The sequence below is a fragment of the Neovison vison genome, chromosome 11, assembly GCF_020171115.1.
Source record: "Neovison vison isolate M4711 chromosome 11, ASM_NN_V1, whole genome shotgun sequence".
NCBI lineage: Eukaryota > Metazoa > Chordata > Mammalia > Carnivora > Mustelidae > Neogale > Neogale vison.
In genome coordinates this window covers 142,419,471-142,446,657 of record NC_058101.1, presented here as the reverse complement: position 1 = coordinate 142,446,657, position 27,187 = coordinate 142,419,471, and the positions used below count along the sequence as shown (strand labels likewise).

Genomic DNA, 27,187 nt, shown 5'->3' with positions numbered 1-27,187 from the left:
CTAAATAAATAAAATCTTAAAAAAAAAAAACTTCCATATAATACAATTAATAATACAATTAAAGTAGATATAATCCCTTATGGATACACAAAACAGTGTTTTTAAAACAAGGAAAGTTTCATATTAACAAATCAATTATAAATTCAAAAAACAAAATTAAAATTATTAACAAGGAAGAGGTAAGAAATAGAGTGTAATACCAGAAACCTAAGAAAATGATATAATGAATTTTTAAAATATTCCTCTACAACTAAGTATCTAATAAAAGGATTTTTCACCACATCAAAAGAGATCCAAAGCCTTACAAATATGCTGCTTAGTAAAACAAAAAAAAAAAGTGTCTAGTAAAAGGTTTAAAAAGTAACTTGAAACAATCCTTGAAAAGAAATAAGACTGAGGGTCATAGAAGAAAAAAAGGTCAAAATTGAACCCAGAGATAAAAAGGTAGAACCACCAGCTGCCTCCTTTGATTATTTCCAAATGGCAATCAGAGTCAGCAGCTGTTTTTCTCTTTAACATTTGAAAAGACCAACTGAAAATAAGATACTATGAGTCCAGAAGTAAAGAAAGTCTGCATTTTTTTTCTGACAACTAAAATAAGTATGTATGATTCCAACCTAAACAATGATAAACACTCTAAGTGGATCACCAGGGAGAAAGGGAGAGAGGAAATTAATAGGTATGAAATGATACTTCTAACAAAAACTGTAGATAAGGCAGATACAATTATGCAATTTAACAAAAATTTGTTTCAAGTTCTCCTGAACACTACCACAATTAATATTCTTAGGGCAATTTAATACAACATTAGGACTTAACAAAAGTTTTATTTATATACTTTATCACAAATTATATTCACTTAGAAGTAACTGGTTTATTGTTACAGTACTAAATAAGTTGTGTACAAATATAATTGTATTTAATCATTTAAATTCATGTGAATTAAAATGATTAAAGAAGACCAGTATATCATGGAAGCCTTAAAACCAGGTGACATTTCAACTGTTCCTGCAGAATTAAACTCATGCATATGTATATACACATATGTACACATTGATATGTATGTATACTGGTAACAGAACAGAGCTAAAGTTGATAGGAAACATTGTATTTACATTGGAACTGTCCAACTTTGATTTATACTTAGTAAAAATCAAATTTATACTTAGTAAATCAAAGTATCAATTTATACTTAGTAAATCAAAGTCTCTCTCAAAATTTTGATTTAACAGAAGATAAAGACTATAGCTCTATTTTTTAAAAATACTGAGATGTCTTGGAAAGTATATTCAGTGGAAACAGTCTCTTCAACGAATGGTGCTGGAAAAACTGGACAGCAGCATGCAAAGGAACGAAACTGGACAGCGTTCTTACATCACACACAAAAATAAACTCAAAATGGATTAACGACCTAAATGTGAGACCTGAGATCATAAAATTCTGTAAGAGAGCACAGGCAATAATTTCTCTGACTTGGCCATAGCAACATTTTTCTAGATATGTCTCCTGAGACAAGGGAAACAAAAACAAAACTAAACCACTGGGACTACATCAAAATAAAAAGCTTCTGCACAGCAAAGGAAACAATCAACAAAACTAAAGGTAACCTAATGAATGGGGAAAGATATTTGCAAATGACCTACCTAATAAAGGGTTTATATATCCAAAATATATAAAGAATTTATACAACACCCCCCAAAAACAAACAATCCAATTAAAATTGGGCAGAAGAAATAAAAAGACAGTTCTCTGAAGAAGACATCCAAATGCCCAAAAGACACAGGAAAAGATGCTTAACACCACTCATCATCAGGAAACTGCAAGTCAAAACTCAGTGAGTTATCACCTCACACCTGTCAAATGGCTAAAATCAACAACACAAGAAGCAGGTGTCAGCAAGGATGTGGAGAAAAAAGAAACCTCTTGCACCATTAGTGGGAATGCAAACTAATGCGGCCTACATGGAAAATACTACGGAGGCTCCTCAAAAAATTAAAAATAGAATCCTTCAATCCAGTAATCACACTACTGAATATTTACCAAAAAAATACAAAAACTCTAATTCAAGGGGTATTATGCACCCCTATGTTTATAGAAGCATTATTTACAATAGACAAATTATGGAAGCAGACTAAGTGTCCACTGACAGATGAATGGATAAAGATGATGTGGTACATCTCTACCATGGAATATTATTCAGTCATAAAGAAGAACGAAATCTTGCCATTTGCAATGACATGGATGTACGTAGAGAGTATAATGCTAAGTTAAATAAGAAAGAGAAAGAGAAAGACAAATACCACATGATTTCACTCATACGGAATTTAAGAAACAAACAAAAGGGAAAAAAGAGAAACCAAGCAACAGATTTTAACTACAGAACAAACTAATGGTTACCAGAGGGGTGGGGGAGTGAGGTGATGCATGAAATAGGTAGTAGGGATTAAGGAGTACACTTGTCATGAGCACTGGGTAATGTACAGAATTGTTTAATCACTGTATTGTACACCTGAAACTAATATAACACTTTTTTTAACCACACAGGAATTAAAATTTTAAAAAAAGCAATGCTCTACGAAAAAAGAAAAGATACACTGACTTGCAAATATACCTAAAGAAAAAAAGTATGCTTATCAAAAAACAGAACCTATTGAAATTTTACATGATAGCATGTGAAAGGATAAAAGAAAATCCTCATAATTATCACTCTTCCCAACTACAAGAACTTGGTAAAATAGTAAAACAAAATCTATATACATAAATATGTATATATATATTACCTTGGCTGGGGTATGAATCCATATAGCTGGGTTAAGAAGAATGTGATCACACAACTGTTTGAGTAGGGGCATCCCATTCTGCAGATTACTCAGATATTTTGAAAATGCAAGACAAAGTTCAAGTACTGCTCTGCTGACATGGGATTTGGAAGACTGCAAAAAAAAAAAAAAAAAAAGGTAGTTCAAAGGTCACTACCAGGGCCCCTGGGTAGCTCAGTCAGTTAAGCAACTGACTCTTTATCTCCACGCAGGTCACAATCTCAGGGTTGTGAGACTGGGCCCCGCATCCAGCTCGGCACTGGGTGTGGAGCCTCCTTAAAATTCTCTCTTTCACTCTCTCAGTCTCTCTCTGCTCCCCCAACCCCACACCCTCCCTATTTAAAAAAAAAAAAAAAAAAAAGCTCACTACCAATACAAGACAAGGAAAGAAAATTAAAGGCTGTCAATATCAGAAAAAAGTTGGCCCACAAACTATGCTCAAAGTTAAAGACGCCATGAGACGCAATGCTACATTTCTCTAATAAAGCAATAGAGACAAGGTCAAAAAACAAAAGGTTATTTCAATTTTGGTAATCTTATGTAACCAAGGAGACATACTTGCAGAAAAAATTTCTCAACCACGTAGGAGACCAAATCCATGGCCTGAAAATGAAAACCAGAAAATGTAAAGCATTTCATACTCTACCTTCTCAAGACTGTATCCTATTACCAAGAAGCCCTTGCAGGCAAGCATCTGCTCCTGCATAGCAACTGAGTTCTTCAGCAACTCCAGGATGAAAGCCAGCAAAGTTGAACTAAAATAAGAAAACAGGCAATTGTCCAAAAAAAATACTTTTTTTTTTTTAAAGGTGGGGGGCTTATTAGATACAGTCTTTTTTATCTTAAAAAAAAAAATGTTCTCTATTTCAAGGAAATTGAAGTTCTAATAAAATTTTCTCCAACTTTATCTCGGTACTAAAATTTGAATGCAGAATTAGGACTTACCCAATTATTTATCCCATATACTTAATCACCAACCTATTAGTAAATGAATTACTTAGAAACAACAAGAGGAAACATGCATGAACTAGATAAAAATTAGCAATGTCCAAAAACAAGTAATAAAACAACTAACATAAGTATATGAAGTCCTTAAAGAATATATATAATTTATGCGCCTGGGTGGCTCAGTGGATTAAGCCGCTGCCTTCGGCTCAGGTCATGATCTCAGGGTCCTGGGATCGAGTCCCGCATCGGGCTCTCTGCTCGGCAGTGGGCCTGCTTCCCTTCCTCTCTCTCTGCCTGCCTCTCTGCCTACTTGTGATCTCTCTCTGTCAAATAAATAAATAAAATCTTTAAAAAAAAAAAAAAAGAATATATATAATTTAGATTAGCAAGTATATTCAATTTTAGACAGAGGCCAAACAGAGGGGAAGATACATAGAGCAAACACACTAGGGTAGAAACACTCAGTATGTGTTAGGGCTCCAGACTGGCCTAGTTTGAATGGAGTTCACGAAGGGAAAAATAAGTAAAATTGTACTTAACTAAAGTCCTCAAACACTAACTTAAGAATTTTGTACCTTATCCCGACAGGAAAATCATGATTCAGTAGTCAATTGGAAAGACTTTTAAAATTGAATAGGGGCTACAGTCATGCTCCCATCCTCACAACTTCTAGAGATACTGAAAATGGAATGGAATAAGGTCAGCTGTCACCTCCTTCTCAAAGGCTCTAGGTATCTCCACAAAAAAAAAGAGCCTGACTGGCAGCCAACCTCCTCCTCCACAAAAGTGCTTTTAAAATGTCAGCTATTCCAATAAAGATTGTGAAAAGTTTAAAAAAAAAAACAAAAAAGGAGATAACCAAGAAAAAATAAATGAGCTCTGTTACAAAGGTTTCAAACCCGAACGCACAAAAAATTTATGAAGTAGCAATATGTCAAGAATAATTTTAATTTTTTTAAATGTCCTAAGTAGGGGTGCCTAGGTGGCTCAATTGGTTAAAGCCTCTGCCTTCAGCTCATGATCCCGGGGTCCTGTGATCGAGCCCCACGTCGGGCTCTCTGTTTAGCAGGAAGCCTGCTTCCTGCCGTCTCTCTCTGACTGCCTCTCTGTCTACTTGTGATCTCTGTCAAATAAATAAATAAACAAAAATCTTTTAAAAAACTAAATAATTTAAATAAATAAATAAATAAATAAATGTCCTAAGTACTTGATTTGATAGCTCATTCCTTAGGGAAAATAAAAGAAGCTGGGGTGCCTGGCTGACTCAGCCAGTGGAGTGTGGGACTCTTGATCTCAGGATGGTGAATTTGAGCCCCACATTAGGTATAGAAATTCCTTAACAATTTAAAAAAAGAAAGAGTTAAAAAAGTCATTTTGTTGCCTAAAAATAATTCCAAAAAAATTACTACATCATTAAATACATACACTGATAGTAGATATCAACTTATATATAAAAGCAGAAATGAGAGAATTCTAAAAAGAAAGAATGGAAAACTCATTTACTCAAATAATACATTAAACATAATTACTAGTCTCACAGAACATATAGTCATGAAAAATTCATTTAGACACCCCCTCAAGGTTTTATATTGTGTCCTCCTATGTCTCTACCTTTTTCAGAATCTATACTGTAAGAGAGAAGACAAATGTGTCCAACGTACAATTTAATTTTTTAAAAAATACCAAAGCTCAGTTAATTATATGCAAGGATTAAAAATAAAAAGCCAAATCCCTGTAATAAATCACTGCCATGTAATAACCTGAAATAACTTATCTTTTTAAAAAGGAATGACAGAAAAAAAGTATTTATTTTTGCTAAATCATTATTTCCAAATTCATTCAAAAATAAGTTTATTATGTTTACAGCTTTCATATTTCTTACTGGTAATTTAGATTAATATTACTATTATTGATAGAATTTGTAGTAACATTTATAGTTCACAAATTTCTTTAAATTATATTCTCTCTTTTAACCCTACAATAAATTTAAAAGGGAGAAAAAATACTGTGTAGCTAACAGTAATGAAAGTAACTCTCACATCAAATTACAGAAAAAAAATAAAGCCACTCACCATATAGTCACGTCAACCTCATCAGATAAATATTGCCTATAATCCAACTGTGCAAAAAGTGGAAACAGCACTTGTACTCCTCCAATTGAATGCATAGCACTTTGAATGGAATGTGTTAAAACTGCCTTCACATCCTTATGAAATAGAAGATACAGTAAAGATTCTAATGATTTTTCAAAATAATTAAAATAAAGCATAGTAAGAACAATATACTATTACATTGCATATATTTAATAGAAGCTACCTAATACACCTCAGTAATACACCAAAATCCACCATGAAAAATATCCTTAAAAGATTATAGCTAAGAAAAAAAAAAAAAGATTATAGCTAGTACCTGGAGCATAAGTGCATGCGGTGAATGAACAAAAATTGAAGGATTGTCCTTAGGGGATGATTCAAGGCAGAGCTGGGCATCTGTAGCACGTGGATTATATGTGAATGCAATGGCACTAGACAGTTTGCCATCATACAATAAAAGTTTGTGATGCTCAGCAAGAAACAAATCACTTTCTGCTTTGAATTTAAATGTACCCTAAAATAAAAAGTGGAACAATTAAGACAATATACCACAAAAAGAAAATCTAAATACAAATCACCACAGATAGAAAAATTTAAGGAACATATCTTTGATAATTTTCCTAATATCAAATAAGAACCCTGTTTGTTAATTCTAAAGTGCACTGTGTTCACTTTAAACATATAATGGAAATGAACTCAACTTGGTATTAAAACCTTACAATAAAAAAATGCAAAACTTACTGTCCTACAGCAGGTACTGTATCTTTTTTTTTATTCACTGTAGTTTGTCTTTCTGGATTTTTAAAATTGTGCTTAACATGTTACACAAAATTTACCATCTTAAAGATTTGTAAGTTTACAGTACAGTAGTATTAACTATATGCATATTATTGTGCAACAAATCACAACTTGTACATCATGCAAAACTGAAACTCAATATTTATTGAACAATATCCCATTTCTACCTCTCCCCATTCCCTGGGAACTACCATTCTACTTTCTGATTCTGTAAGTGTGACTATTTTTTATAATTCATATAAATGGACTCCTAGTGTATTTTTTTATTTGATTTCATTTAACATAATGTCCTCAAGAGTCATCGTGCTGCAGCATGTCAGAATTCCTTCCTTTTTCGACCTCAGCCGCAGCAACATCTTCCTAGGAACATCGCCAAAGGCAAGGGAAGCAAAGGCAAAAATGAACTTTTGGGATTTCATCAAAATCAAAAGCTTTTGCACAGCAAAGGAAACAGTGAACAAAACCAAAAGACAACTGACAGAATGGGAGAAGATATTTGCAAACGACATATCAGATAAAGGACTAGTGTCCAAAATCTATAAAGAACTTAACAAACTCAACACCCAAAGAACAAATAATCCAATCAAGAAATGGGCAGAGGACATGAACAGACATTTCTGCAAAGAAGACATCCAGATGGCCAACAGACACATGAAAAAGTGCTCCATATCACTCGGCATCAGGGAAATACAAATCAAAACCACAATGAGATATCACCTCACACCAGTCAGAATGGCTAAAATCAACAAGTCAGGAAATGACAGATGCTGGCGAGGATGCGGAGAAAGGAGAACCCTCCTACACTGTTGGTGGGAATGCAAGCTGGTGCTACCACTCTGGAAAACAGCATGGAGGTTCCTCAAAATGTTGAAAATAGAACTGCCCTATGACCCAGCAATTGCACTACTGGGAATTTACCCTAAAGATAAAAAGGTAGTGATCCAAAGGGGCACGTGCACCCGAATGTTTATAGCAGCAATGTCCACAATAGCCAAACTATGGAAAGAACCTAGATGTCCATCAACAGATGAATGGATCAAGAAGATGTGGTATATATACACAATGGAATACTATGCAGCCATCAAAAGAAACGAAATCTTGCCGTTTGCGACAACATGGATGGAACTAGAGCGTATCATGCTTAGCGAAATAAGTCAAGCGGAGAAAGACAAATATCACATGATCTCCCTGATATGAGGAAGTGGTGATGCAACATGGGGGCTTAAGTGGGTAGGAGAAGAATCCATGAAACAAGATGGGATAGGGAGGGAGACAAACCATAAGTGACTCTTAATCCCATGAAACAAACTGTGGGTTGCTGGGGGGAGGGGGGTTGGGCAAAGGGGGGTAGGGTTATGGACATTGGGGAGGGTATGTGCTTTTGGGTAAATTGGAAGGGGAGATGAACCATGAGAGACTATGGACTCTGAAAAACAATCTGAGGGGTTTGCAGTGGTGGGGGGGTGGGAGTTTGGGGTACCAGGTGGTGGGTATTATAGAGGGCACAGCTTGCATGGAGCACTGGGTGTGGTGAAAAAATAATGAATACTGTTTTTCTGAAAATAAATAAATTGGAAAAATAAATAAATAAATAAATTGATTAATTAATTAAAAAAAAAAAGAATTCCTTCCTTTTAAAGTGAACAGTAATCCATTACACATATGTACCACATTTTATCCATTCATTTGTCCATGGACAATTAGGCTATCTTGGCCTAATTCAACTTGTGAATTCTGCTTTAATACTATAGAAATAAAAAAATAAAATGTATAACAGGGTAAGACTGTCTTTACTTTTCTGGCTTCTACATGGAACATTTAAAAAGCTCTTCTTAAATACATCATTTTTCTAAATTTCTGCTTATATAAACTGTTAATAAATTCCAAAGCACTGATTTAATATTCAATTTTTTTTCATTTCATGAAAGCTAATAATAATGGGAATGTTGGCATAACTGAAATACATGCTTTTAAACAAGTTAACAAATGCTTTTGAGGGGAAATGCCATTTGGGCAACCTAAAACAGCTAACCTATTTACCAACTTAATACATAGCTATATGATCTGGGAGATTATATAATGCATTTTCCAAAGGCAGAAACTGAGAAAGTCCAAAGAAATTAACTGACTTCTTTGAGACCACAAAGATAATTTGTGGCACAGTAAAGATCAGAAACTAGTTCAATTAAAAAAAAATTTAGTCTCCACTACTATTCAAAGAATAGTACCTCAACATTAGCAGGTACATTTTTTAAAAGAAATAGCACAACAAACATTTTTGCTATTTTGAGTGGAATTTATAAATAAATCACCCCTACTAACAAATCTAAACTAAATCTACACAAAACTAAAACTAAGAATCTGACACTTTTCAGGAATTGCTGCTAACTTATTGAAGTAATATTCTTGTGTAAATACTATGATACAATTAAGATAAAAACAATATCCTTTCAAAATACTCAAAGCAACACATTACTTCATTAAACACTGAACATACGAAAGAAGCATTTAACCCTTCATTTCTTTTGAAATATGTATTTTTTAATTCTTAAGGTACTTAACTGCACTGTTTAAAAGGTCATTCTGAGATTGCTGGTTTTTCATATCCCTGCTATCTTAACTTTAAGGAATTCTCTAAAACATGAATTATATTACACAATATATTTCGATAGTAATAAATAAATGAAGAAATGATTCTATGATCATCAATTTCTCAACTCACATTATTTTTAAGATTTTATTTTTTATTTGAGAGAGAGAGGGAGAAGCAGACTGCCTGCCTAGCATGGAGCCAGATGATGCAGGACTCCATCCCAGGACCCTGGGATCATGACCTGAGCTGAAGGCAGATGCTTAACCAACTGAGCCACCCATGCCCCCTCACCTCTGATGATTTTTAGTATAGTTTTATCACTATCTGACCATTCATATATCAGCTAGAACTACTGATAAGATTTTTCAACTAGTACTAATATGAGCAGTTTTTTTTTTTTTAATACAGACTTTATTTATTTGGCAGAGAGAGAGCACAAGCAGGGGGTAGGGAATGGTTAAGGAGAGAAGCAGACTCTCTTACTAAGCAGGGAGCTCAATGTGAGGCTCGATGTGAGGCTCAATGGACCTGAGCCAAAGGCAGACACTTAACTGAGTCACTCTGGCGCCCCTCAGCAGTTATTTCTACACATTTGCCAATAAGGCGCCTCTCTGGACCTCAGAATATTTCATGGGTAAGAATATAAACTATGACCAAGTGTGATTATCTCAGAACACAAGGGTGACTTAACAACATTTGAACGATCAATTTAAAGGCCAAAAATCATGATCATCCCAAAAGCAGCACAAACAGCATATGATAAAATCCAACAATCCTCATGATGAAAACAGCCAATAAACCAGGAATAGAAGTGAACTTCCTCAAATTAACAAAGAACATCTGTGAAAAGCTAATAGCAAACACTACAACGATGGTTTAAAAAAAAAAAAATAGAATGGTTTTTCTCCTAAGATCAGTAAAAATACAGGGATGTCTGCTTTCAACATTTTTTCCTGTTTTTATTTTCTTTTTCAGTTGGACTGTGGAAAAACCCTTAACAGGAGATCTATCCTCTTAACAGATACTTAAGTATAAAATACAGTATTGTTACCTATAGGCACAATGTTGTACAGACCTCTAAAACATATTCATCTTGCATAACTGTAATTTTATACCTACTGATCAGAAATTCCCCCTTTTCTCTCTCCCCTAGCCCTTGGCAGCCACCATTCTATTCGTTGTTTCTACAGGTTTGCTATTTTAGATCTTTCATATGAATGGAATCATCAGGATTTGTCTTTCTATGACTGGTATATTTCACACAGCATAAAATCCTCAAGATGCTCTATAGTATAGGTTCTAGCCAGGGCTATTAGGCAAAGAAATAAAAGGCACCCAAAGATAATTACTGTAAGATCTCACTCATATGTGAAATTTAAGGAACAAAACAGAGACCATAGGAGAAGGGAGGGAAAAATAAAACAAGAAGAAATCAGAGAGGGAGACAAACCATAAGAGACTCTTAACCATAGGAAACAACCTGAGGGTTACTAGAGGGGAATAGGGGTATGAGGGTAATGGGCATTAAGGAGAACATATGATGTAATGAGCACTGGGTATTATGTAAAACTGATGAATCACTGACCTCTACCTCTGAAACTAATATATAATAAGTTAATTGAATTTAAATAAAAATTAATAAATTTTTAAAAATATTATCCAAATGGAAAACAGGATATGAGATAAAAACATGAATCTAACAAAGTGAAGTGTCCTAGAAATGGTAAATATAGAGGTAAATACAAAAAACATGACCCTGATCACTAATAATGTCTTTAAAATATAAAATTAAAGGGACGCCTGGGTGGCTCAGTTGGTTAAGTAGCTGCCTTCGGCTCAGGTCATGATCCCGGCGTCCTGGGATCGAGTCCCACATCGGGCTCCTTGCTCGGCAGGGAGCCTGCTTCTCCCTCTGCCTCTGCCTGCCTCTCTGTCTGCCTGTGCTCACTCTCTCTCTGACAAATAAATAAATAAAATCTTTAAAATATATATATATATATATAAAATTAAAGTCAATGAATCAAAAAAAATGCATCACAGGAACTACAGTACATGAAAAAGTAAAACAATTAACAAAACAAAAGACAGGAGGAGGAATTGCACGATTATGTGGGAAGGTGCTTACAGTACAGTATCATTTGTTGGTAGATGATAATAAATGTATGTCAAAAAAATAATAAACCAGCTGCACCCAAATGACTCAGTTGGTTAAGTGTCTGCTTCCAGCTCAGATCATGATCCCTGCTTCTCTCTCTCCTTCTGCCCCTCTCCCCAGCATGTGCACACACTCTCTCTCAAATAAATAAAATTCTAAAAAATAATAATAATAGGGACTAAGTGGCTCAGTCGTTAAGCATCAGCCTTCACCTCAGGTCATGATTCCAGAGTCCTGGGATCAAGTCCCACATTAAGCTCCCTGCTCAGTGGAGAGTCTGCTTCTCCCTCTGCCTGCCGTTCCCCGGTCTTGTGTGTGCTCTGTCTCGCTCTCTCATAAATCAATAAATAAATACTTAAAAATAATAATAATAAACCAATTTAAGAAACACAGCATCTATATTTACACTGATTGTAAATTATGTAAACACTCCAGTTAAAAGGAAGGATTATCAGACTTGGTAAAAAAAAAAAAAAAAAAAAAAAAGCAAAACACATTTTATAAAATTCAAAATCCACCTAACAATAATTCTCTAGAAACCAAAAACAGAAATTGTTCAAGTTGATAAAAGGCATCTATAAAATATTTATTATTGCTTTACTCCTAAAATCAGAAACAAGGCAAAAATGTCTACTTTCACGATTTCTATTTAACTATTTATACTGGTGGTCTTACCAGTATAATAACGCAAAAAAGGGAAGAGGTATATAGACTGGAAATGAAATAAAACTTATAGTCTACATGAATGTGTAGGAAACTGAGGAACAACAAGCAGGTAAAAAACCTAATAAAACTAATAAGCAAATTTAGCAAGGTCAATAAACAAATTCAACTATGTATTTATATATTAGAAACAAATAAATGGAAACTGAGATTTTTAAATACAACTTATTACCCAAAAAACATTAATACCTAAGAATACATTTAATAAAATGTATATATGACCTATACAATGAAAACCAAAAAACAGTGCCAAGAGAATTTTTTTTAAAACTAAGTAAATAGAGAGATACATCATGTTCACAGACTGGAAAACTCAGTATCAATTGGATGGCCAATTTGCCCCTCACGGATCTATATATTCATTACTACGCTAAAAAAAATCCCAGTAGACATCTTTGTAGAAAATGATTAAGTGGGCTCTAAAAGATATCTAGAAATGCAAAGGGCTTAAAAAAAGCCAAAACAGGGGCACCTGGGTGGCTCAGTGGGTTAAGCCTGTGCCTTAGGCTCAGGTCATGATCTCAGGGTCCTGGGATCAAGCCCTGCATCGGACTCTCTGTTCAGCAGGGAGCCTGCTTACCCCTCTCTCTCTCTGCCTGCCTCTGCCTACTTGTGATCTCTCTCTCTCCATGTGTCAAATAAATAAATAAAATCTTAAAAAATATAAAAATAAAAAAAATTTTAAAAAGCCAAACCAATTTTAGACTTTGTGCTTTCAAGATTTACTATGAAATTAACACTCACCAAGATAATACATACAGTATTGGCCTAAGAAAAACATACAAGTCATTGAAATATATACAGCCTCAATGATGCCAAGGTAAGGCAATAAAGAAAGAATACTATTTACAAACTATTAGTACTGGTAACACCAGAGTACACATATGCAATAAAAATGAACCTTGACCCTTATCTCATACCATACACAAAAATTAACTTGAGATGGGTCATAAACCTAAATATAAATGCTGAAACTGTAAGAGAAGAAAACAGGAGAAAATCTTTCCAACCTTGAAATAGATAAAGATTTCTTAGGATATAAAAATCATGGCAATAACCAAAGAAGTTGATGAACTAGAATTGATAAAAATTAAATTCATCTGTTCTTCAAAAGCCACAATATAGGGGCATGGGGACAGGGCACCTGGCTGGCTCAGTCGATGGAGCACTCAACTCTTGATCTCAGAGTTGTAGTCTGGGCCCCATGCTGGGTGTAAAGATTACTTAAAAATAAAATCATTGGGGCGCCTGGGTGGCTCAGTGGGTTAAGCCTCTGCCTTCAGCTCAGGTATGATCTCAGGGTCCTGGGATCAAGCCCCGCATCAGGCTCTCTGCTCAGCAGGGAGCCTGCTTCCCCTTCTATCTCTGCCTGATGCTCTGCCTGCTTGGGATCTCTCTCTCTCTCTGGGTCAAATAAATTAAAAAAATCTTTTAAAAAAATAAAGAAATAAAATTTCTTTAAAAAAAAAAAAGGGGGAAGGAAAGAAAAAAGACAAGATGCAGACGATTGGAGAAATATTTGTAACTCAAACAACTGATAAAAGAGTTATATCCAGAATATATAAAGAAATCTCAAAACTCAACACTAAGGAGCCAAACAAAAATATGCAGAAGATGTGAACAAACTTCACAGAGGAAGATACACAAATGACCAAAAAGCAAGGAAAAGATGCCTGGAATCTCTAATCATTACAAAAGTGCAAATTAAAACCAAAATGAGATACTGCTACATACTCGCTGAAACATCTAATAGTAAAAAGACCATCAATATAAGATGTTTAGGAATGTGGAACAAGTAGAAAACTCATACACTGCTTATACAAATATAAAATTATATAACTACCTCAGAAAAGGATTTGACAATTTCAGTTACCATTATCACTTAGTAACTGCACTCTCATATATTTATGAAATAAAAATATGTGTCAGCACAAAGACTCATACACCAATATCCATTACAGCAGCCAAAACTACAAACAACCCTAATGTCCATCAACAGAATGATGGATTAAAAAATTGTGATTAAGTCATACAATGGACTACTACTAAGCAATACAAAGAAAGGAGCCACAACAACAAAGCAACATGTATGACTCATAAGAAACCAAACTCCAAGGAGTCATGTTGCATGATTCCATTTACATAGAACCTTTAAAAAAATCTAATCAAGTGACAGATTAGTGGTTTCTCTCAACAGGAATGCAGAGGGATTAGAAAAGTGGAAGGAATTGACAGAGGAATTGACAATGAACCTTTTGCATTGCAATTTTTTTAAAAAAGATTTTATTTATTTATTTGACAGAGATCACAAGTAGGCACAAAGGCAGGCAGAGAGAGGAGGAAATAGGCTCCGTGCTGAGCAGAGAGCCCAATGCGGGGCTCGATGTGGGGCTCGATTCCAGGACTCTGGGATCACGACCCGAGCCAAAGGAAGAGGCTTTAACCCACTGAGCCACCCAGGCGCCCCTTGCACTGCAATGTGAATTGACAATGAACCTTTTACAGGAACAAAAATATTCTATTTCTTGATTGTTGTGGTAGTTATACTTTTGTCAAAACTAATTAAAATATGTATACTTGGGGTGCCTGGGGAGCTCAGTGGGTTAAAGCCTCTGCCTTCTGTTCAGGTCATGATCCCAGGGTCCTAGGATAGAGCCCCGCATCAGGTTCTCTGCTTGGCGGAGAGCCTCGTTCCTCCTCTCTCTCTGCCTGCCTCTCTGCCTACTTATAATCTGTCAAATAAATAAATAAAATCTTTTTAAAAAAATAAAATATGTATACTTTACTCACTGTAACAGTATAAATTTGTGTGTGTGTGTGTGTATTAAACTCAATAAAACAGATTTTGTTTTCAAAGGAACATAGCAAACTAAGTTGCTCCCTGAAACCAAACTAGACTAACAATGGCTTAACACAGAGGTTTCCAAATTTTGTTAGTTCATGACAGTCTTAGCATTTCAGTAATTGTCTATGATGCTTTAGATCAAAATAAATATTAAGTGGTTCAGCTCAAACAATTTTGTATTTTAACAATTTAATAGCCATCTAAAAAACTTAAGACACAAGTCAAAAAAATGTTTCTTTCATTATTATATTAGCAAAATTATTTATTACTTTTTATGCATCTTGGGCACTGCATGAACTCTCAAATTTGTAATCAGATTTCACACCATCATCCTCATTTCCTGTTCCACATTAATTTCCACATGGTACTTGTTTTTTATCACAGCAACTGTTGAAAATGTAGTTATGCAAAGACAAACACCATCAAAGAAATGCAGCATGAACTAAAGCTGAAACTTGAGCTGGTAGTTGCACAGTGCCCCACATATGACAAGTTTACTATGTTTCCCTCAAAAATTTTCAAGTACCCTTCATTCAGATTCCTGTAACTTAACAGTGGTACCTATGATTACTCTGACATTTGGTTTTGTAATCCTGGGTAGGTTGCCCCATGCATCTCCTCCCTTTTAAAAAAGCTCAATTAATACTGGCTAACTAGTGAACAGCAAGTAAAGTACCTTATATCCCAGGCCCAACTGATAAATAGCAAAAATCTGAGCAGCATTAAGAGCCTCACTAAAAAGGTAAACCGCAGTCATCTGGCCACAAAATACTCTATTAGCATCCGCTGTTTCTGATGAGCCCAGGAAACATTTGTCAAAGGTCTGTGGAAGAAAATATAATTTATTAGAGAAAAAAACAAAAATTATCTCCTCTAGAAATAACAACCTATTTGCTTAAATGTTCTGGAATAAATATTGGTATAAATGTTTTGTCCATTCTAAACCAACCTGGGGAGATTAAAATAATTCACTTAGCATTTCACTTAATGCACTCATTGTTACCTACTGTAGAGATCATGAAAGACATCACAGAAAAGTAGACAACACAAGTTTTCCAAAGTACAATAAATAAAACTTGATGAAAAGTGGATGTAGGAAATCAGAGTCAGAGAAGGTTCATACTTGGGCAAGCAAAGAAGCAGTCTTTGTTACAAGAAGGAAAATCATGAATTAAATTTAGGACATAATCAATCTGCCTTTTCTGTGAGTTAATATGGATGGAGCTGGGGTGCCTGGATGGCTCAGTGGGTTAAAGCCTCTGCCTTCGGCTCAGGTCATGATCCCAGGGTTCTAGGATCGAGCCCCGCATCAGGCTCTCTGCTCAGGGGCGAGCCTGCTTCCCCTTCTCTCTCTGTCTGCCTCTCTGCCTACTTGTGATTTCTCTGTCAAATAAATAAATAAAATCTTAAAAAAAAAAAAAAAAAAAATATATATATATATATATATATATATATGGAGCTAATATGAATGGAGAAGCATCTATCAACAGGGTTCTGTAAGTTTGGTAAGAAGTTAAAATTATAAAGAAAGATTTTTGCAGATATTGAGCTATAGATAATGGGTGAGGTCACAGAGTAGATAAAATCTCTCAAAAGAAATATGCAAATCCAGAAAAGCAGGTGTATGTTTTTCTTCTAACATTAAAAAAAAAAAAAAAAAATCCTCTCTTAACACTTAGGTTGCGAACCACATTTTAAAGACCCATGGTGTAGAACAGAGGAACTAAAATAAAGTTCTTCACATCTCTTTAAAAGTATCCTCTTAAGTGACAAAACCATTAGAAAGAATGTTGATTCGAACCTAAGTCTATTACAACAACCTGAACTTCTAAGATTATCATTAAATAATATATAAATATGTGCAGCATAGGATACAAAAGAAGCATTTAATAGTGAATGGGTGGAATCGTTTGTAATCATTGTCCTGATCTGTATTTTTCAAGCTTTCTATTAAAAAATGTCATTGGTGAGAAAAAAAAATTTTTAATTTAATTCCTATTTAAAATCTGAGATTAATATGTATGGATCCCTCTTTCAATCCTGAAAACATTATTAGGTAAGTCATCTATAGCAGCTATGAATTATCTGGAAAATTCATGAGCATGTATCATCTAACTCATTCATAAAATGATCAGAACTCTGCCACAGAGCTCCCACCTTTAATTTGATAAATGAACCAATGATACACTTTCAATATATACCCATTGTTACCTATAAATCCTCATCTCTACCCTATCCAGAATAATTTCATAATAAGGACTGAGTAATACCTTATGTGACACATGAACACAGTTCTACTCTATAAATATATTAATATCCTAGCCAAACTATCATTATAAAACTCTGCCATTATTATATTCTAAAATTTATACTCAATGTATATTTTTCTTATTTTAAAAGTTCATGATTTTAAAATGATTTTTTTCAAATTACTTACATCACTGGTGTTGACAAACCATGTTATCTCTCCATAGGAAGCTAGCTCACCATTCACATAACAACGAAGCTCACTATTCTTCCACCGGTTATAAATATGCACTATAGTTACCATATACCACTGAATAAATAAAAAGTTTGAAAAAAAGGAAAGATTACAATTCTTGCAGTAACTTGGCCACATTGATAGTAATAAGTAAAATTTAAATTATAAATTACAATTAAATCTGTAAATCTAAAAATAAAATAAGACTACCCTTATTAAATTCAATATTCAACCTCTGGAACATTATTTAATCAAGGCAATTCTCAATAGGTAAAAACTTATTGAGAAATTATCTTTCAACTTTTTATTATGAAAATTTTCAAATATATCCCAAAATGTTAAAAGTTCAGTACAAATACCCTCTTTCACCATTCTAGATACCACAATTGTCAACATTTTGCCACATTTGTTTTATCTATTTATTTATATGTACATACACACCATTCATCTCTAAATTTTAGGGCACAAAAGAAACACACATTACTACTATTACCACCATTACTAAAGTAACTGCCACTGATATTTTCCCCTTTTAATTCTTTTAAATTGTCCAATGATTTATACTTCATTTTCCAAAACAGAATAAACAGAGTTGGGATCTCTACCACATATTATGTCCTTAATATGAAAACAAAGCATTGTGAAGGCTAGCATAGCTTGTTAACTAGTAAGATCACATACCTTTTGTGGCTTAAAATCAAATTTCACACAGTGCTGAAAGCCTTTTCCTTTTGACTTTATTGATGTTATAATCAAACAGCCCCCAACAAAGTGAGCAGAATAACCAAGACCTTTGCTTGTTCTGAAACTACAAAGAATAATTTTCATTTTACCTCTAAATATTCTCTCACTATCCAAGTAAGATAACAACACTAAGTTACAAAAATACATACCAATATAAATATGGTTTATCCTTATCCACATTGATGTTATTTACAGGATCCATTCTTAGCCAGGTATGAAATGTAAAACCATTCTGGTACGGCCACTTGGCTATAGGAGGTAATGCAATGGCCTAAAGGAAAAAACTTTAAGTTATTCATTCATATGAATAACTTTATTACTGAAATCAAGAAAATGAGACTTTAAAATACTGTATATATTTCTACTACATGTTATTCCATACCACAATTAAAATATCTAAAAGTCTCTTTATCCAAAAGACTTTTAATAACTTCTAAATTTTCCAAAATATATAGTAATATTACTTTAATTAAATAATAAAAATATTCCATGTGACCTGCTGGATACATGAATCTTATTTGCTTCGTTTCTTACAGTGAAAAAAAGATTCAAAAGTATTTGAATTAAAAGAGGTAGTAATATCAAATTAGAAATTTGCTGCTCAAATGATAAGGTATTAGAATAGAGAAAGATGGACAAAAAAAGAAAAAAGTTAAGGAAAAAGCTTAGAATATTATTTCTTATTAGAAAATATAAAGCTTGAAGGAATCAGTTCATAACATTTTAAAATTATATTCAAAGCACTATAAAAATAACTTCACTACCTGGCTTAAAATTTTATTGAAAAGATCATAATTTTATTTAAAGTTACAAATTTAAAAATCAAATTTTACTTAGAAGTAAATAAGGACACAGAAGAGCAAAAAACAAAGTTGGATACTCATATTACCGAGTTAAAAATCTACTGCACAAAGCTACTATGATAAAGACTGTATGGTACTGGCATAAAAACAGAAACACAGGCCAATGAACTACAACTGAGAGCCCAAAAATAAACCCTTATATTTGCATTCAACTGATTTTCAACAAGAATGTCAAGACAATTCAATGAAGAAATAATAGTTTCTTCAACAAATGTGCTGGGTAATTAGGCATTTACAAGCAAAAGTATGAAGTTGACTGCTTTCTTACATTATATACAAAAAATAACCCCAAATAAATCATAGATCTAAATGTAAAAGTTAGGGGCGCCTAGGTGGCTCAGTGGGTTAAAGCCTCTGCCTCTGGCTCTGGCTCAGGTCATGATCCCAGGGTTCTGGGATCAAGCCCCCACATCAGGCTCTCTGCTCAGCGAGGAGCCTGCTTCCTCCACACACACTCACTCACTCTCTCTCTCTCTCTCTCTCTCTCTCTCGGCCTGCCTCTCTGCCTACTTGTGATCTGTCAAATAAATAAATAAAATCTTTAAAAAAAAAAAAGTAAAAGTTAAAACTATAAAATTCTTGTAAGAAAAAAACAGAGGTAAATCTTTATGACCCTGGGTTAATTAAGTAAATCCTTATTAATTAGCCCACCAAAAGTGCAAGCAACCAAAGGGAAAAGTATATCAACTGGATTTTGTTAAAATTTTTAAAAGATTTGTGCTTTAAAGAATATCATCAAAAAAGTTAAAACCACAAGCCAAAAGAATGAAAGAAAATATCTGCAAATCATACATCTGATAAGGAACTTGCACCCAGAATATATAAAGAATTCCTACAACTCAATAATAAAAAGACAAACACAATTTAAAAAAAGAACAAAAAATATGAACAGCCATGTCTCCAAAGAAGATATGCAAATGACCAATTGGGACACGAAAAGATGCTCAACATCATTAGTCCCTAAGGAAATGCACATCAAAACCATGGTTGGATTTTGATGAAATCCCAAAAGTTCATTTTTGCCCTTGCTTCCCTTGCCTTTGGCGATGTTCCTAGGAAGATGTTGCTGCGGCTGAGGTCGAAGAGGTTGCTGCCTGTGTTCTCCTCAAGGATTTTGATGGATTCCTTTCTCACATTGAGGTCCTTAATCCATTTTGAATCTATTTTTGTGTGTGGTGTAAGGAAATGGTCCAATTTCATTTTTCTGCACGTGGCTGTCCAATTTTCCCAACACCATTTATTGAAGAGGCTGTCTTTTTTCCATTGGACATTCTTTCCTGCTTTGTCGAAGATTAGTTGACCATAGAGTTGAGGGTCTATTTCTGGGCTCTCTATTCTGTTCCATTGGTCTATGTGTCTGTTTTTGTGCCAGTACCATGCTGTCTTGATGATGACAGCTTTGTAATAGAGCTTGAAGTCCGGAATTGTGATGCCACCAACTTTGGCTTTGTTTTTCAATATCCCTTTGGCTATTCGAGGTCTTTTCTGGTTCCATATAAATTTTAAAATTATTTGTTCCATTTCTTTGAAAAAGATGGATGGTACTTTGATAGGAATTGCATTAAATGTGTAGATTGCTTTAGGTAGCATAGACATTTTCACAATATTTATTCTTCCAATCCAGGAGCATGGAACATTTTTCCATTTCTTTGTGTCTTCCTCAATTTCTTTCATGAGTACTTTATAGTTTTCTGAGTATAGATTCTTAGCCTCTTTGGTTAGGTTTATTCCTAGGTATCTTATGGTTTGGGGTGCAATTGTAAATGGGATTGACTCCTTAATTTCTCTTTCTTCTGTCTTGTTGTTGGTGTAGAGAAATGCAACTGATTTCTGTGCATTGATCTTATATCCTGACACTTTACTGAATTCCTGTATAAGTTCTAGCAGTTTTGGAGTGGAGTCTTTTGGGTTTTCCACATAGAGTATCATATCATCTGCGAAGAGTGATAATTTGACTTCTTCTTTGCCGATTTGGATGCCTTTAATTTCCTTTTGTTGTCTGATTGCTGAGGCTAGGACTTCTAGTACTATGTTGAATAGCAGTGGTGATAATGGACATCCCTGCTGTGTTCCTGACAGTCAGAATGGCTAAAATCAACAAGTCAGGAAATGACAGATGCTGGCGAGGATGCGGAGAAAGGGGAACCCTCCTACACTGTTGGTGGGAATGCAAGCTGGTGCAACCACTCTGGAAAACAGCATGGAGGGTCCTCAAAATGTTGAAAATAGAACTGCCCTATGACCCAGCAATTGCACTACTGGGAATTTACCCTAAAGATAAAAAGGTAGTGATCCAAAGGGGCACGTGCACCCGAATGTTTATAGCAGCAATGTCCACAATAGCCAAACTATGGAAAGAACCTAGATGTCCATCAACAGATGAATGGATCAAGAAGATGTGGTATATATACACAATGGAATACCATGCAGCCATCAAAAGAAACGAAATCTTGCCGTTTGCAACAACATGGATGGAACTAGAGCGTATCATGCTTAGCGAAATAAGTCAAGCGGAGAAATACAAATATCATATGATCTCCCTGATATGAGGAAGTGGTGATGCAACATGGGGGCTTAAGTGGGTAGGAGAAGAATCCATGAAACAAGATGGGATAGGGAGGGAGACAAACCGTAAGTGACTCTTAATCTCGCGAAACAAACTGTGGGTTGCTGGGGGGAGGGGGGTTGGGCGAAGGGGGGTAGGGTTATGGACATTGGGGAGGGTATGTGCTTTTGGGTAAATTGGAAGGGGAGATGAACCATGAGAGACTATGGACTCTGAAAAACAATCTGAGGGGTTTGCAGTGGTGGGGGGGTGGGAGTTTGGGGTACCAGGTGGTGGGTATTATAGAGGGCACAGCTTGCATGGAGCACTGGGTGTGGTGAAAAAATAATGAATACTGTTTTTCTGAAAATAAATAAATTGGAAAAAAAAAAAAAAACCATGGTTGGATACTACTTGACACCCTCTAAGGATGGCTAAAATCAACAGAACAGACATTAACAAGTCTTGGCAAATATATAAAGAAACTGAAACCCTCATAAATTGCAGGTGGGAAAGTAATATGATACAGCCACTTTGGAAAACAATCTGGAAGTTCCTTAAATGTTTAAACACAGATGTTCAATATTACCCAGCAATTCCACTCCCAGGTACATACACAAGAGAAATGAAATGAAAACATGTCCAGACAGAAACTTGTATGCAAAAGCCCAAACCAGTGTTATTCATAATAGCCCAAAAAGTGGAATCAACTCAAATATCCACTAATTAATAACTAATTAAACAAAATGTAGGTATCTTACATTAGAATATTAGTAAGCTATAAAAAGGAATGAAGCACTAATTCATGCTACAACACAGATGGGCCTCAAAAACACTATGCTAAAGGAAAAAAGACAATCACAAAAGGCCAGATATTATACAACCCCATTTGTATGAACTGTCCAGAACAGAGAAACCCACAAAAAAGTAGAGTAGTAGTTGGTGTTATGCCTAGGAGTTTGGGGAGGAAATGGGCTAAAAAGAACAGAGTTTCTTTTGGGGAAGAGGAAAATGTTCTAAATTTGACTGCGATGGCATTTGCACAACTTTGTAAACACCATAAAACATTCAATTGTATTATCATTGTATATTACACAAATGAATGGTATCATATGTGGGTTATAATAAAGCTGTTAAAAAATATCAGACTACACAAGTTTTTAAACTGCTATAATTTACATATGCACTTATCTACATATACTATAACACATATATATTCTTCTATATGTATAAGATATCCCATAAAACATGAAAAACATCATAGAGCCAAATTTATGCAACAACAGTAATGATACTTCAAGAGACTAATTTAAAAAAAATGTTGCTTTAAGAAAAATATAGTTGGGAGTGCCTGGCTGGTTCAGTCAGTAGAGCATGTGACTCTTGATTTCAGTGTTGTGAGCTCAAGCCCCAAGCTGGTCTCAGAGCTTACTTCAAAAAAATAAAACAAGAGAATACATATTCAATGTGTATACATGTTTTCTCTCACTAGAAAATGAGAATAGAAAATGTAAAAGCTGGGGTTCCTGAGTGGCTCAGTCAGTTAAGCATCTGACTATTGTTTTGGGCTCACGTCAAGATCTCAGGGTTGTGAGATCAGGAACCACACTGGACTCCAGCTGGGTATGAAGCCTGCTTAAGATTCTCTCTCTCTCAGGGGGCCTGGGTGGCTCAGTGGGTTAAAGTGTTGGCCTTCAGCTCAGGTCATGATCCCAGGGTCCTGGGATGGAGCCCCACCTTGGGCTCCTTTCTCAGTGGGAGTCTGCTTCTCCTGCTCCTTCTGCTGTTCCCCCTACTCATTTTGTCTCTTTCTCTCAAATAAATAAATAAAATCTTTAAAAATTAAAAAAAAAAAAAGATTCTCTCCCCCTCCCCCATAGCTCATGCACATGTGCGTGTGCTCTCCCTTAAAAAAAAGAAAATGCAGAAGTTTTATAAAAATAATTTATCCATGAATACTTTAATTTCCCTTTAAAAGCTATATCTAAGGAAAGAAGTGAGTCACTGAATATATTTAAAGTTCCATTCTCTAAAAGTTGCAAAAGCTGCTCAGCCTAACTATCCCACTTCCAGGATAAATGCAAGTAAGTGGAATAGACACACTATGATTTCAGAGAATTATAAACAATACAATTATAATATGCAAAGAAGAGAGAGAAGATGGCAGAAGAGGAGGAGGACCTACACTCATCTTGTCCCAGGAACACAGCTAGATTAACTGTCAAGTAATTCTAAATACTCCAAAAATCAACCTAAAGGCTGATAGAACAAAAATCAACCTAAAGGCTGATAGAACTCCACAACTAAAGGGAGAGAAGAGACCACATGGTAGGAAATGTGGAGATGTGGTTTATGGGAGATCACTGGTCCTGCAGAGAAGAAGGAGCCATGGTCGCAGAGAAATGCAAGAGAGAAAAGAGCACACAGGGGAACACACAAGAACATTTTCCCCCAAAGACACAGGCTGGGAAAATGAGAGGGGCTGATTTTTGTGATTTAGTGAGTTCTTCGAACCAGCAGGACTTGAAAACTGGAGTTTTAAAGGTCAATTGGCTTGGCGGGGATAGAGCCCCAAGGGTGCTGCCCTACTCCTAAAGAGAAGGTAGGCCAACAATGCGGGGGACAAACAGCATGGACAGAGTGATCTGAGGAGCACCTGGGGCACACTGGGGTGGATATTAGTGGAGCATGTCCCTGAGAAGTGGTATTCAAGGAGATACCTCTCCAAAAAAAAGGAGTCAGCTGACACCATTTTCCTCCCCTGCCTCCCAGCATACACACAGAGCCACCTGCAGAAAAGCTCAGCCTTCTTCTGGCTCCCTGACTTGCTTATAGCATATCCTACACCCCTGCACTCTTGCACAACTACCCTTCTTACTCAAGCTTGCCTCAATCCTAGCACGGCAAGACCCTTCCTCAGCAAACCATTGCAAACTCCTGCCCACAGCACTTCCCTAATGCCCAAAGCTTTAAAAGTCAACAAACTTGCTGGGATAGAGAGCAGAGGGTATTGCATTGCTCCTGAACAGAAAGCAGGCCAACAACCAGAAGGTGCACAGCGTGAAGATAGCAATCTGAAAAAAAAGCCCTAGGACACACAGCAGGAAGACTATTTGCTCTCAGAGTGCCTCCCTGATAGCAGTGTGCATAGAAACGCCTCTGCAGGAACAAAGGAGCTGGCTGGTGCCATTTCTCATTCCCCCATCCCTCTGCATAAACACAGAGCCACCTGAAGGAAGCAGCACAGACCCTAGCTGCCTAACCTGCTTCACCAAGTCCCACACCCTTGGCTCTGGTGGTGCTGCCCTTCTCAGTCAAGCTTGCCTCAGTCACAGCAGGGCAAGCCACTTCCGCAAAAAAAATCGCAGAAACCCTTGCCCACACCATGTCTCCCGACCAGAGAAAAAAAGGGACAGAAAACTTTTAGAGAAAATCACAGCTGAAAAATTCCCTAATATGGGGAAGGAAACAGACATCCAGATCCAGAAGGCATAGAGAACTCCCAACAAAAATCAACAAAAGCAGAGCAACACCAATACAAACAACAATTAAATTTACAGAGTAATAAAGAAAAAAATCTTAAAAGCAGTAACACAAAATAAGTCCTTAACTTACAAGGGAAGACCCATAAAGCTGGATGCAAATTTCTTAACAGAAACTTGGCAAGCCAGAAAGGGCATGATATATACAAAGTACAGAAAGGGAAAAAGCTGCAACCAAAAACACTAGCATAGGCTACCTAGCAAGGCTATCATTCAGAATACAAGGAGAGAGAAAGAGTTTCCCAAACAACAAAAACTAAAGGATTTTTTGACCACTAAACCAGCCCTGCAAAAAATATTAAAGGGAACTGTTTGAGTGGAAAGGAAAAACCAAAAGTGACAAAGACAAGAAAGGGAACAGAGAAAAATCTCCAGAAACAATGACAAAACAAGTAGTAAAATGGCACTTAATACATATCTATCAGTAATTACTTTGAATGTAAATTAAATAAACACTTAGGGTGTCGGGGAACATGGGTGGCTCAGTCAGCTAAGCATCTTGATACTTGATTTCAACGCAGGTCATGATCTGTGGATTATAAGATCGAGCCCTGTGTTGAGCTCCATTCTGGGCATGGAGGCAGGCTGGGATTCTCTCTCTCCCTCTCCCTCTGCCTCAGTACCTCCCTGTTTGTGCTCTCTAAAAATAATAATTAATAACTAAAAAAACTAAAAATACATAGGGTGTCAGGATGGATAAAAAAAAAAAGCAATCATCATCTATGGAAGTAAAAAAAAAAGAAAAAGAGAGAGGGAAGCAAATGCCAAGAGACCCTTAACTACAGAGAACAAACTGAGGGTTGATGGGGGGGGGGCCTGTGGTGGATGGGCTAAATGGGCAACGGGTATTAAGGAGGGCACTTGTTATGATGAGCACTGGGGATTATATGTAAGCAATGAATCACAAAATTCTACTCCTGAAACCAATATTATACTATGTGTCAACTAACTAGAATTTAAATAAAAATTTGGAAAGAAAAAAAAATAAAAATCAAGACCTACCTATATGCTCTCTACAAGAGACTCATATTAGACCTAAACACCTGCAGACTGAAAAGTGAGAGGATGGACAAACATTTATCATGCAAACAGACATCAAAAGATGTGAGAGTAGCAATGCTTACATCAGACAAACTGAACTTTAAGCTACAGACTATAACAAGAGATGAAGAAGGGCGTTACATCATAATAAAAGGAATAATCAAACAAGATCTAACAACTGTAAATATTTATGCACCCAACATGGGAGCATCCAAATATATAAAACAATTAATAACAAACATAAAAAACTAATTGATGATAATACAGTAATAGTAGGGGACTTTAACACCCTTCTTACATCAGTGGAGAGATCATCTAAGGAACCAATGGCTTTGAATGACACAATGGACCAGATGGACTTAACAGATACATTCATCATTCCATCAACATTCCATCCTAAAACAGAATACACATTCTTTTCAAGTACACATGGGATTTCTCCAGAATACATCACATTCAAGGTCACAGATCAGGCCTCAACAAGTACAAAAAGACTGAGATCATACCACAGATATTTTCTGACCATAATGGTATAAAACTTAAAGTCAGCCACAAGTAAAAACGCGGAAAGACCACAAATACATAGAGGTTAAGTAACATGCTACTCAACAATGAATCGGTCAACCAGGAAATCAAAGAAGAAAGTACACAGCAATACAGGACTACCTTAATAAGCAAGAAAAATACAAATAAACAACCTGAACTTATAACTTAAAGGAGCTAGAAAAAGAACAACAAACAAAGCCAAAAGCAAGCAAAAGAAAGGAAATAATACAGATCAAAGCAGAAATAAATGATATAGAAGCTAAAAAACAACAAATCAATGAAGCCATAAGCTGGTTCTTTGAAAAAATAAATAAAATTGATAAACCCCTAGCCAGACTTATGAAATAGAACAGAAAAAGGACTGGGGCGCCTGGGAGGTTCAGTGGGTTAAAGCCTCTGCCCTCAGCTCAGGTCATGATCCCAGGGTCCTGGGATCAAGCCCCATGTCGG

General features: G+C 35.6%; 1 protein-coding gene across 3 annotated transcripts in view; it reads right to left on the bottom strand.

Moving 5' to 3' along the window:
• Positions 1 to 27,187, bottom strand: part of LRBA (LPS responsive beige-like anchor protein) — a 731,946-nt gene that overhangs the window by 607,503 nt on the left and 97,256 nt on the right. For all 3 annotated transcript variants that reach the window (XM_044224882.1, XM_044224884.1, XM_044224883.1), the window contains exons 6-13: positions 18,350 to 18,471; positions 18,138 to 18,264; positions 17,412 to 17,531; positions 15,651 to 15,797; positions 6,177 to 6,374; positions 5,840 to 5,973; positions 3,466 to 3,574; positions 2,781 to 2,933 (exon numbers count right to left, since the gene is read on the bottom strand). In XM_044224882.1, the coding sequence (XP_044080817.1) occupies positions 2,781 to 2,933; positions 3,466 to 3,574; positions 5,840 to 5,973; positions 6,177 to 6,374; positions 15,651 to 15,797; positions 17,412 to 17,531; positions 18,138 to 18,264; positions 18,350 to 18,471 (1,110 nt within the window). The remainder of the gene's footprint in view (positions 1 to 2,780; positions 2,934 to 3,465; positions 3,575 to 5,839; positions 5,974 to 6,176; positions 6,375 to 15,650; positions 15,798 to 17,411; positions 17,532 to 18,137; positions 18,265 to 18,349; positions 18,472 to 27,187) is intronic.